This window comes from Aythya fuligula, chromosome 21 (genome assembly GCF_009819795.1).
Source record: "Aythya fuligula isolate bAytFul2 chromosome 21, bAytFul2.pri, whole genome shotgun sequence".
Taxonomy (NCBI): Eukaryota; Metazoa; Chordata; class Aves; order Anseriformes; family Anatidae; genus Aythya; species Aythya fuligula.
The window spans coordinates 5523905-5535357 of record NC_045579.1 but is presented as its reverse complement, the minus strand read 5'-3'; the positions used below and the strand labels follow the sequence as shown (position 1 = coordinate 5535357).

The following is an 11453-nucleotide window of genomic DNA, read 5'->3' as shown; positions in this document are numbered from 1 at the left end:
TAGCGTGACCTGCAGTACTCAGAGCCTGGCACCTCGGAGGTGGAATAAAGCAAGGGGCTGCCACAAAATCAGCCACGAAAGTGGCTTGAGTTTACCCAGGAAGGATGCCCTAGGTTCCCCCCTACGGGAGCGCATCCTCTCCTCGCACCCCTCCGCACACTGCTGGCCCCACACCAGAAGCTGCCTGGGGATATTTGGGCAGGGAGGAAAGGAAAAAAAAAATCCTCTGCAGAGACCTGCAGCTCGCTCTGCCCCCCAGCAGGATCCGGACACAAACAACAGGGGACAGAGTCTCGGTGCTATCTCTTTGCAGCCTCCTCAGCCAGATCCTTTAGCACATACAGGGCAGCAGCAAACCCCAATGTTTTTTTCACCCGAGGCTCCAAATTCTTAACCTTTGTTCCCGAAGGAGGCTGCAAGCCGAGCGTGGTAGCAAAAAAAATCTCGATTTTCTTCGTTCTTTCACTGCTGCAAACCAAACAACCCAGGATCTCTTTGTACTTGAATATCCATGCATTGTATCGTAGCGTTTGGTTAGGGTTTGTTTTTCGGAAGGTAACCCGCCGAGTTTACATGTCAGGTTTGATTGTGTTTGATGTATTTAATGTGTACATGTGTCCGAGTCGTAGGTCTATTTAATTTTGTAGCTGAGCTCTAGGTCTATTTAATTTTGTAGCCGTGGATGGCCTTTGGTACTGTGGCACGGGCAGCTCTGTGCTCCTCCGTGTGCGCGTGTTGGTTTGGGTCTTGTAGCTGTTCTTGTTCTGTTTCAGGTTCACTTTCGTGTTAGGAGGATTTGTCCCTAATAACTTAGCCCAGGGACCTATTTATTCGGGATGGGATCTCAGCAGGGAGCAGCAGAGGCACGTGCTGTCCTGGAGGGGGCTGTGCTCGTGGGCTTTTAATACACGTTGGCATGAAAGCTGTCACCGCGAGCCTTTTAACCGTGTTTTCACGGCGATGTCTGCGTTGTACCAGAAGGGGAAAACCCCTCCCTGTTACTGTAAAAGTTCCCCGGTGGATCACTGTGAGCCCGTGCAAATACAACAAACCTTCTTCTGCAAGACTTTTGTTCTCTCTTTTTCCAGCACCTGGCTTGGCGGCGGGGAATTTTCTCCCCTTGCTGCTGTATCCGAGCCCTTCCTCCCCTGAGGACCTGGTGTCCCCGGGTCAGGACAGGCACGTGCAAGCACCTAATCCCAGAGCAAAGTCTCCACCGCATGGCGGATTAACGCCAAAGCTCGCCGCCCTCTGCTTTCCCCCGGAGTCCTGGGGGTCTTGGCAAGGAGCTCTCCGAGCTGCCTCCTGCACCCCTATTGATCCGCGATGGGTGCACAGGCAAGCGAGGAGCCCCCGGGAGCAGGATCCTGCTGCACGGCACCCAAAGCTCCTGCCAGAGCTCTCCCCAGCTACCTCGGGGCTAAATTTGTCCCTTCCAAGCGCTGCCCTTTGGCCGTGCAGGCTGCTCATTTCTCACGCCTCCAGCACCGCCTCCATGCGCACCTGCCGGGGTGTGCGCGGCTCTGATTTCGGGTCCTGGACTGTGTTCATGCCTCGGGCACCTGAGGAATGGCCTGGCCCTGGCCCCGCCGTGCTGCTGGGCAGCGTTTTGGGGCCACAAAACGAGCCTGCCCTCAGCACACGGGCACTGTTGAGGGCTTGCACCGATGGAGAGCTGGGCTGGGGGCGTGGGCAGGACCCCAGTGTCCCACCTTTGTCCAGCTGCTCACGGAGACCTGCTCCCTGCTCCTTCTTCCCTGCTACCCCATAGCAACTAAGGATTATGATGGCAAACTGCCACTGAAATGCTTGCACAGCCCCTGCCTACAAAGGAGTTTGGCTTATTCCCCTTCCCAGCTGGGGTTGGGTCCCCTACAAATAGCTCTTCTCCCTGGTCTCCCTCTATTTATCCTCTCTCATAAGGCCATACAGCTTTCCCAGGCTGGCACCATTATTGCAGAACAATTTATGTGCTTATACAAGCCCTAAAGTGTTTCCAAACCAGCCCCACGAGCATCAGACCGGTCGAGACTCCCACCTGAGCTCCGCAGCCCAGCTTCCCCGTTGAGCCGTTGGGTTTGGTGGCCTTGGGTTTTCCTGAAGGTTTCCCACTGGGATGCTGACCCAGGAGCGGGTCACAACACAAGGTGACATTCACTGCCGACAGATTTCCCTGTGACAGACAATCTCGACTCCCTCACTAATGCTAAAAGCCGTGAATTGGGTGTTGTGTCCCCCCTCGAGGTGTGGGAACCCCTGGGAAGAGAGCGCTGCCTCCAAGCAGGGACCTCGGCGATGCGCAGCTCCCCCGGGGATCCTCACCAGGAGCCCACCCCAGTGCCTCGTCCTGGCCCTGCTGTCTCTGCGAGCAAGGAGGGGGCAAAAAGGCAATGCCAGCCCCGCTGCAGCCATCCAGGGCTGGCACCAGCAGCCCGCAGACATCCCTCTGATGTCCCGCGAGAGGATGGCAATGACGCAGAAACGCCCCAGCAGAAATGCCCGCAGGAAGCTGTGCTCTGGTTTCATTGCTGAGAAGGTGAGGCAAAAATAAATAAATAAATGAATAAATAAATACCAGGAGCTGCTCTGGCTGCAGGAGAGGGGGGAGAGGCACAGAGCCCTGCCCTCCCCGGCTCCGGCGCGCGTGGCAGGGCAGCGCATGGTGTGCCGCGGCGGCCCAGGAGCGTGCACCTGCCTGACTTTTTCATCTGCTTGGCACGACGAGGTGTCAGATGTGGGAGCTACGTGCGAGGCGAGGAAGCGGGGTGGGATGGCACGGCTCCCGCTGCCGGCCCTGACGTTTTCTTCAGCGAAGTGCAAACAGCCTCGCCGCCGCCGCGAGGATGCTCCGAAAAGGTCGTTTCTATTGTGGTGGCCGCTGCTGTTGCAAAAGATGGTGAGCTTCTGGCTGCTCCCTCCGGGGAGAGATACAAGCAGGCTGACCTGGCCGTGGAGAGAGGAGAGAGCTTAAAAGGTCAGAGAATTAACCAAGCGTTAAAACTGCAGGCAAGCCCGTGCTGGTTTCCTTGAAGGACACCGGAGACGCTGCTGCTTGAACGAGCACAGCAGACGCTCCCAGAGCTGCTACCAACGAGCCTCTTGCAGGATTTCCCTTTGCATCTGCAGTGGACTGAAAACATCCGTCTTCTGAAATATTCATTTCATCCGCTTCTGCCAGCGGAGAACAAAAGGAGTGTGAAATGCACCTGTGACCTGCTGGATAATCTGGCGTCTTCGGTGACTCGTGCATGGGGAGGTGCCAGGGCGCATTTGTTTCTCCAAGCCCAAGCTCTGAAGGACCAGATCCACTGAGATCTCCGGGCCAAATTTGCACCACTGAGACAAAGCAGGGCAGCTTTCCCAGCCATTTTGCCCAGTGTTACTTTTGGTGATTTCTGGCACGAGCCTTTATTAGCTGCCAGCACTGCCCCTGGGAGCGCTGCGCAAGCTGGGAGGGAAACTAAACAGTTCCTGCACCTGCAAAGCGAAGGGAAAACATTATTTCTTCCAGGCTTGTGTGGCAAGGCTAGAAAACACAAAAATCTGAAAACTTCAAACCCAGCAAGGAGCCAGCAGTGCCTGTTTGTGGTTCAGCTTCCACTGAGATCTTCCGTCTGCAGGAGGAGCTGTGCAGGATGAGAGGAGGGCTGGCGGTCCCAGGGCCCCCTTCCCTTCAGCAAGCCTGTCTGCTGCCCTCCTCTGCCCTTTTTCTGCTTTGCTCAGCTCCGTGTCACTTGGTCTCCCAGGAAAGCCCTGCAGAAAGGAATCGCCCGCTTCCTCCAGCTGTTCCCCCATTACCCACCCGCCACGCCGGGGCTGCTGCGTTTCCACCTGCCGCTGAGCTCGCGGGGAGCGCTTAATGGATTATGGCTGGATAAACAGTAAAATTGAGCATATGGGAGCTTTTCCCCCTCCCCTCTGCCTGCCGTGCTCCTGCGAGCGAGGGCTGCTCGGCAGGACTTCCAGGGCTGCAGTGCCAGGCTGTGCAGGGAAGGATGGAGCAGACCTGGGGGCTGCTGCCCTGCGCCCCCCATGCTCGCCCCGGTGCTCGTGGGCACGGAGAGTGCTCAGGGAAAGGCCCTGGGGAGCAGCCAAAGGGCAGGAGAAGCAGCCCAGCACCCTGAGTGCTCTGTCCTCCAGGGCTCCCCATCCTCTCCTACACTTTTATGCCAACACACCTGCTATAATTTGATTTCTCACCCTTTAAAACCCAACCCTCCTTCAACAGTTCCACGCGGGGACGATGCAGACAGAGGAAGGCACGCCGAGGTGTTAAATGGGATAGATCTTTATTAGAAGCTGTCAGCATATTAAATATGTTCTCTTCCTCCACAAAACTCTTCCTACTCAACGTACAGCTACTGTAGTCCATATAGAGCCTGCACATCCCTCTTACCACCTACTGCTACGTGCCTCACTGTGCAACCACAGCGTGCTCCCTTATCTGCAATAATACATGGTCTGAAGTGCAACCCCACACACATTAAAATTGCATGGCACTCTGCATCACGAGGAGAGAGCCCAACCTCGCCTTCTGTTTCTCCTTGCTGCTCCTACAAAGCTCACAGGCAGACCCACACAGGCATTTGGGGCACGTTTCCCCCCGGTACCTTTGTGGGTCTGGTCCCTAAGCGCTTAACAAATCTCACGGTTGTGCTATTGCCAGACTTGGGAGTGCAGAAAACCCTCACGAATAATGCCCTTGGGTCCCAGGAAGGCACTCGAGACAGGGAAGAAACCAAACCACCTCCTCAGTGTTTTCCACCCCGTTTTTCTCTGCCAGGTTTCACCCCGCTGCCCCACAAAGCCCCACGCTCACCCTCCATCCCCTCCCGCTTCATGTTCCTAGCACGGGAGGCAGCAGAGGCCCCAAGGGGAACACCTAGACCCTTGGCTGGCCAAGTGCCTGCGTCCCGTGTCCTCTCCAACAAGCTCCTGTCCTTGCCAGGGCTCTTCCCTGAGCTCAGCCCCTCTCCCTGCTCTCCTCCGTCCCCTCGCTGCGGCATCTGCTTAGCTGGGGCACAGACAGCTCCTCCCCAGCTCTCTCCTCTCCCCCCCAAACCCTTTTGCAGGACACGAAGCCCTTCTCCTGGCTTCTTTGGCTCCCTCCTCCCTCTGCTGCTCCCTCCAGCCCCCAGGTGAGCTGAGCGGGGAGGCCGGACGAGCAGCACACGGTGACTACTCCTAGCAGATGGCACGAGGATGCAAGAAGTGTGCAAAGAACGAACCGAGCCAGCCCACGCCAGGCTCCTCTTGTGTCCAGTACAGGTACAAACCGCCTACCGTATTGCCAGCGACCGTCACGGGAAGGATCCTGCTTCCTGTGACACCCTGTCCCTTTTGGGGATGGGTCCAGAGAAGTCTCGGTGCCGGGGTCCAGGCTTCCCAGGCTGCCCGAGGACGAGGTGCCTGGCCCCTGCCTCCTCCGTCCTCGCCCGTCCCGGGGGGAGCACCTCCGGCGTGCGCCGGGGTTAGGTCCGCGGGCGTCCTTCTCTGGCCTGCCGTCGGAAGTAGCGGATGGCAGACAGCGTGCCAAAGCTCGCCAGGAACACTGCAAAAAAAAACAAAAACATCATGGTCCCACGGTGAGCCTTATTCCCGACCCAAAATATCCTCCTTGCGACGTGAAGGTCACAAGCCACTGCCCATGCGCCAAGGGGGTCCTTCCACTCCTATCCTTGCGCCTCGTCCCCACCACGCTGGGTTATTCCCGGTGCTTTCGGCCCCGAGGACATTTCTTCCTGCAGTTTGGGCACGCCGTTTTCCCAAGAAATGGCTGGTTTTGGAGGGAAAGAGCACGCAGACTGCACGGGTTGGCTGAGACGTCTGGGGACTGAGCGCTAAGGAACGACACGAGGTGTGGGTCTCCTGATGGTGGTTGCGTCTGGCGTGGCTTGTGGCCATTTATGGATGGGATTATCAAGAAAAAAATGCACTTCTGGAAGAAAATCTCATCTCCTGGGGCCAGCTACGCCGAGATGTTGAAGGCGGCAGCCTTACCTTGGTGCAGGTCCTGCTGCGGGAGGTGTTGCTCACGCAGGGCTCCCATCCCTCCCCAGCAGCACTGCGTGCCCCAGGAGAGGCCAGCTGCTGGGTGGCTGGAGGGAAGGACATTTGGGGAAGAGAAGGACCTTTGGGGAAGTTAAGGGTGTTTCGGGAAGGAAGGACCTTCTGGAAAGGAAGGATCTTTTGGGACGGACCAGGGAAAAGGGTGATGAAACATCTCCGCCTGCCTGGCTGGGTGGTGGTCTACAGCTAGATGTCTGGTCTTGGACGAGAAGCTCACAGCAGGGAACCTCACCAGAGCTTCAGGGCATTCCCTTTTTTTCTACTATTCAGACCGGGAAGATGCCAAGAAATCTATTTTTTTTTTTCTTTTGTGGGCTATTATCTGCTGACATCCTGATCCCAGCCCGAAGCAGAAAATACCCCAGATTCCAAATCAAAAAAAAAAATAAACGCGAGGCTCCAAACAAGACCTCAGGGAGAAAGCAAGCAGAATGAGGCTCTCCTCTGAGCCTCTGGGGCAGGTTTTCAACTTGGCTCCTGGGAGAGGTCATCCTGCCCCGCTCTCTGCCCAGCCAAAGCCCCTCGCACGCTGCCTTACGCAACCCCATGGCACGGGGCCGCGTCCTGCTTCCCGCACCCCCTCGGCCGCCTCTGCCTCGTACTAAGAAGGCAACGAAGAGCAGGCCAAGAGCTCCTTGTGATTGCTGCGCGGAGCAACCTTAGCTAAGGGGCTATTCTCAGCCCCGGGGTGTCAGCTTCCTGCCTGACCTTCGTGGGGAACATTCCTCCCCGGAGAGCCCATGGGCGGCGCTGGCCCCGTGCCCTGCTCCTCGGTGCCACCTCCTGCGTGCTGCCCCTTCTTGCTTCGCCACCAGCTTGGCTGTGGCTGGAGAGGGGGCCCGAGGGTTGTGCTCGGTGCTGGTTGTGTTTTGGGGCGCTCGTGGGGGTGGTGGAGGAGCTGGCAGGGTCAATGCACCAACTGGGGTGGTATTTGGGAAAAAGATCATCTCTTTATGGCACACGATAAAAATGCATGTGCTTCTTCCAGCTGAGCAATAAATGTGCATACATGAGGTCGTGGTGATGCTCCTTGAAAGCACAGACCCTAAAAAAGCCGCTCCCACCCCCAAAACCCCACACTGCTCCCTAACTGAGCCTGGATGGAGCGAGGATAAAGCCAGGCTCAGCTGAAGGCAGCAGGCACGGTGCAAAGAGAAAGACCCTAAGCAAGCAGGACTCAAAACTAACACTCCTACAGGGCGTGTTAAAAAGCAGCAGGACTCTGCAAAAACAGGAAAACATCCGCATTTCCCTGCTGGCACCATGGGGTCCTTCAGCATCCCTGCCCTCCAGGTCCTCCCCCAGCCCCATGCCTCACGCACTGGTTTTCCAGGCGTCCGGAGCCTGCAGGTCGGAGGTTTTCACCGCCCAGGAGGCGAAGGCGCAGAAGACGAGGCACATGTCCTTGTGGGTCAGCGGCAGCGGGGCCTCGGGTATCCCTGCGGGGACGAGAGCAAGCTTCAGGACGCCTGGCAGAAGTCGGCCGTTTTCGCTCCCGTGTTTATTTGATCAGGCGTTTAATTAAAGCCGGCTTATTAATTAGCTACCATGGTGGCAAAGGGTTTTTTTTTGTGTGTGTTATTTTTTTTTTTTTCGCTCTGTGCAAACAGCCTGGGAGCTCTGTTTTGAGGCGCCCCCGGGGATGAGTCACTCGGTGTTTGGTTTGGATATTAACGGGAGGCGCCGCGGCTCTAAGCCCCGCGTAAGCTCGAAGACAAACACGCCGGCTGTCCTGGCGGCCGGACCCGCTCTGCCTTTCCCCCCCATCCCTCTGACCTGCCCCCGTGCTCAGGAAGCCCTTGGGGTCTCTGGAGGGCGCTTTGCAAATCTCAGCACGTGTTTTTAAGCCCCCCTCACCTTCAGCTGGATGTGTTCCCCCCCCCGTGCACACTTTTTTCCCCCACCAATTCATTTTTCCCCCACCAATATGAGGTCAATCAGCGACCCAACCTCACCAGCCTGCAGCTCGGCAGCCACTGCCTTATCTCATGGCCCTGATTTTGCTCTTTCCCCTCCCATCCCCTTGCCAAAAAAACACAACTACACGGTTCGGTGGGATGGCACGAGGAGGGGACAGCCACACCGGGTAGGGCAGGGACTTGTGGCCAGCCCGTCACCCCGCTGCAAGCACGCTCAGAGCAAAGCCGGCCGTGCCCAAACCTCCCCCGGGTCCCCATCCTTCCCGCGGGGCCAGCAGCACCACGAGCATCACGAGCAGAGCACGGGGTCACGGTGCTTTACCTCTCAGGGCAAGGGCCATGTCCAAAGCCTGGGGTTGTGCCTGGCCTCTTCTCAGCGGCACGAGGGCGAGCGGCTCTCCGGATCCTCTCCGCGCCAAAGCCGGCGGCACCGGCACTTGGCCTCCGCCGAGGTTCATCGGCTTTTGTAGGAAGGATCTCAAAGCCCCCACGGCTTTCTTCACCTCGGAGGCTGGCGTGGTGAAGATAAGCCCCCGCCAGCCCCCCCTGTTCCGAGGCCTGTCGGGAAAGAAGTGTTCGTACAGCTCCGGGACCGTGGCAGCCTGGGGCTCTTTGGCCAGCGCCAGGTCGGGTTCCTCTTTCTGCTGATCGTGGTCCAAGCTGCTGAACTTCTTTCGCTTCCTCTCTTTACCCTTGACTTTTTTCCTGTTTCCTTCAGGTTCATTGAAAAAATATTCATACAGTTCAGGCAAGGACATTTCCCTTTCCAAGGGTGTTTTCTCGCCCTCCACCGAGTTCCCCATGGCTTCTTCTTCCCCTTGGGAGTCACAGAACAAATAGTCGTACATCTCGGGCCAAGTCACATCCAGCGAGTTTGCCCTTGCGCAGCCCCCTGCTGCAGAGCCTGGGGGGCTCACCTCCACGGGGGGCTCGGCTGCAGGCTCCCCAGGGCCCCCCCCGGCAGCATTTCCTGCAGGAACTGCCACGCTTTGGGGACGGAGAGCCTTCCCCTCCCGGCACGCCTCTCCCGGAGGGTCTGGGGCTGCGGTGGTAAGAATCAGCGGCACGTCGTCGCGCACGCCCGAGCCCCCTGCCTGGCCTGCCTTAGGGAGCTTGGGGGCCCTCGTCTTCCCCGGGGACTGTGCCCCCGGCTCCTTCACCTTCTGCCTCGGGGGGATGCTCGCGGGCACGTCTCCCTCATCCGTGCCAGGGCTCGTTGCTGGCCGCTTGCTCTCCGCCGCCTCCTCGCTCCCCAGCCGCACGGGTGCCGGCTTGGCCGCCTTCTCCTTCCCTTTGCTCTTCCTCGAGGTCAGCGGGGAGGACGATGGTGCCCTGGTGGGTGCCCCGCTGCCCTGTGCCGGGGTCCCCGCTGGCTCCCTGTCCCCCGGGGTCACCTCGGAGGCACCGGCACCACGCTGCTTACGGCTCTTCCTCGTCTGTGCTGGCACCTTGGGTCTCACCACCTCCGGGGAGCTGGGCTCCGGCCCCGTTTTCTGCCCAATTTCTGGGGGCCGAGCCGGGCAGCTGGGAGCAGCCTCCGGGGCAGGGCTGGGGGGGAGGTTGGGAGCGGGTCCCTGCACCCCAGGCTCCACGCAGGCAGCTGCGCTAAGACTTTTCCTCGCCAAAACATCCGGGGCACCCCCTTGTGCCGCCACCGGGCTTCCACGGGGCTGCTCCCCCCCGGCTTCCCCTCCGTGCGCAGGGGCTCGGGGTGCAGCGGGGTGGCCAGCAGGCTCCATGACCCCACTGCTGCTGCTGGTGGTGGTCGTGGCTCCTTCCCCCGATGCCGTCTGTGGCGCTGCCCCCTCGCATGCCGCGTCCTGCCCCGGGATGCTGTCGGCCGCGGGGGGACGGGGCGGCTGCGTCCCCTGCGCGCTGGGCATGGGAGCGGGCAGCGGGCGGCCGGGCTGGTCGCTCCCACGCGGAAAGCTGCCTGCTGAGCACGGGTCCGCTTCGTCCTCGTCCGCCCCGGGCACCCCACGTGGGGAGCAGCTCGCCCTGCCAGCCCCTGGCCCTCTGCCCGGCCTCGCTGCCAGCTCCCCGTCCGCGCTGGCGCTGCGCGGAGCGGGCACGCCGTCCCCTTGCTCAATGTCACTGAGACACTGCTCCTCCGCCGTGGCCAGGGAGGCCGGCAATAGATTGCATTCCTCGGCCGCCTGGAAGAATTCAGCCCAGTCCCTGTCGTTCAGCTGGATGCTGTACTCGAAGTCATCCATGCCTGCAGCGGCAAAGCAAGGGGAAGGGGCCGGAGAGAGCGGGGCGTGAGGAGGGGGCACCAGCAGCCACCGTGGTGCATGCCCCCTGCCCCTTGCCCCTACCATCCGTGCTTTTTTTGGGTGAAATCTGTGGAAGATGAGCGTGCCTCATGGCAGACCCCGTGGGAGAGGTATTGCTGGGGTGGGGATTGCCATGACCACCCCGCTCAGGGCTGTTTTGGGGGTCGCCTCTGCTCAGCACCACGGCACCATTGCATCTCGCACGCCCTTTTCCTACAACCCAGGTGAAAAGTGGAGGATTTATTCTCCTTCCTGCTGACCCCGTGCCATGCACGAAGGTGGCACGCAGCGCAGCCCACGCAGGATTTCAGCAAGCCCTTCCTTACCCCTGGGTTTTGGGGAGGGAGCTGCAGCAGAGCCCAAAGCCAGCAGGGGGGGGACCCGGCAGCAGGAGGAGAAGCAGAAAGCCCCCAAAGCCGCATCCTACCTGTGCCACAGCCTCAGCCGGTGGCGGAGCCATTCAAAGAGCCAGGCTGGAACATCCTCCCGGCACAACATGATGCCGTACCCTTGACGGGGGCAGAGAGCTGGGCTGCAGCACAGCTCCATTCACCTGCTAAAAATAGCCCCGGGTGTCACCTGAGCCTCGAGGGTGATGGGTTCGGGGAGGGCAGACCCATATTTAGAAGCTGATGGGGCAGAGGCGAGGGTGGCAACGGGCTCATTTCCACCCTGCACTCTCCGTGTTCTCCAGGACCACTCCTGATACCCGCACCACATCTTCCTGGGGGTGCTCCGTGGGCTGGGCATCCCGGAAAGGACACGGGAGCCTCGGTGGGATCCTGGGGGCGAGCACGGCACGGGGGGAAAAACCACCCGTGGGTCAGCAACCAGGGCCAGGAATAGCTCCCGGAGCCAGAAATAACCCCCAGCTCCTGCCAGCCCCATGTCCCAGGGGGCCAGAACTATCTGCCCTGCCCCAGCTGCCCGTCCCACGGGGAGGAAGCTCCCCTTCGTGGCTGCCGTCACGCACTGCATGGCCCCGCGGCGTTCCCAGCTGGAGCTCGACCGGGCCACGCTTCCTTTCCTTATCCCGCGGGCTGACGCACGCGGGGAGCTTGTCAAGGCGAGAAAATATGGAAGGGAAGAGCTCCGCTGCCTTCCTGTCCTATCTCATTTCGGATCTGGCTACGCCCTGCTCCCGCTCCCCCTCACACGCGCTCGCAGACGCAGGAGGGAAACCGACTGG

The 11453-nt window shown here is 59.8% G+C and overlaps 1 protein-coding gene across 1 annotated transcript; it reads right to left on the bottom strand.

Moving 5' to 3' along the window:
• Positions 1 to 5418: 5418 nt before the first annotated feature.
• Positions 5419 to 10204, bottom strand: PERM1 (PPARGC1 and ESRR induced regulator, muscle 1). Its single transcript, XM_032201686.1, has 3 exons — positions 8311 to 10204; positions 7392 to 7508; positions 5419 to 5551 (listed from the first exon to the last, which is right to left on the bottom strand). Exons 1-3 carry the CDS (start codon positions 10202 to 10204, stop codon positions 5472 to 5474), a joined length of 2091 nt encoding a protein of 696 aa, XP_032057577.1. The 3' UTR covers positions 5419 to 5471.
• Between the last annotated feature and the right edge of the window lie 1249 nt (positions 10205 to 11453).

Coding starts and splice junctions, on each gene's coding strand:
- PERM1 (XM_032201686.1), bottom strand. CDS start 10,204: ATGGATGACTTCGAGTACAGCATCCAGCTGAACGACAGGGACTGGGCT. Junction 7,509..8,310: donor CATGGCCCTTGCCCTGAGAG/GTAAAGCACCGT, acceptor TCGTCCCCGCAG/GGATACCCGAGGCCCCGCTG. Junction 5,552..7,391: donor TCCGGACGCCTGGAAAACCA/GTGCGTGAGGCA, acceptor TTTTTTTTGCAG/TGTTCCTGGCGAGCTTTGGC.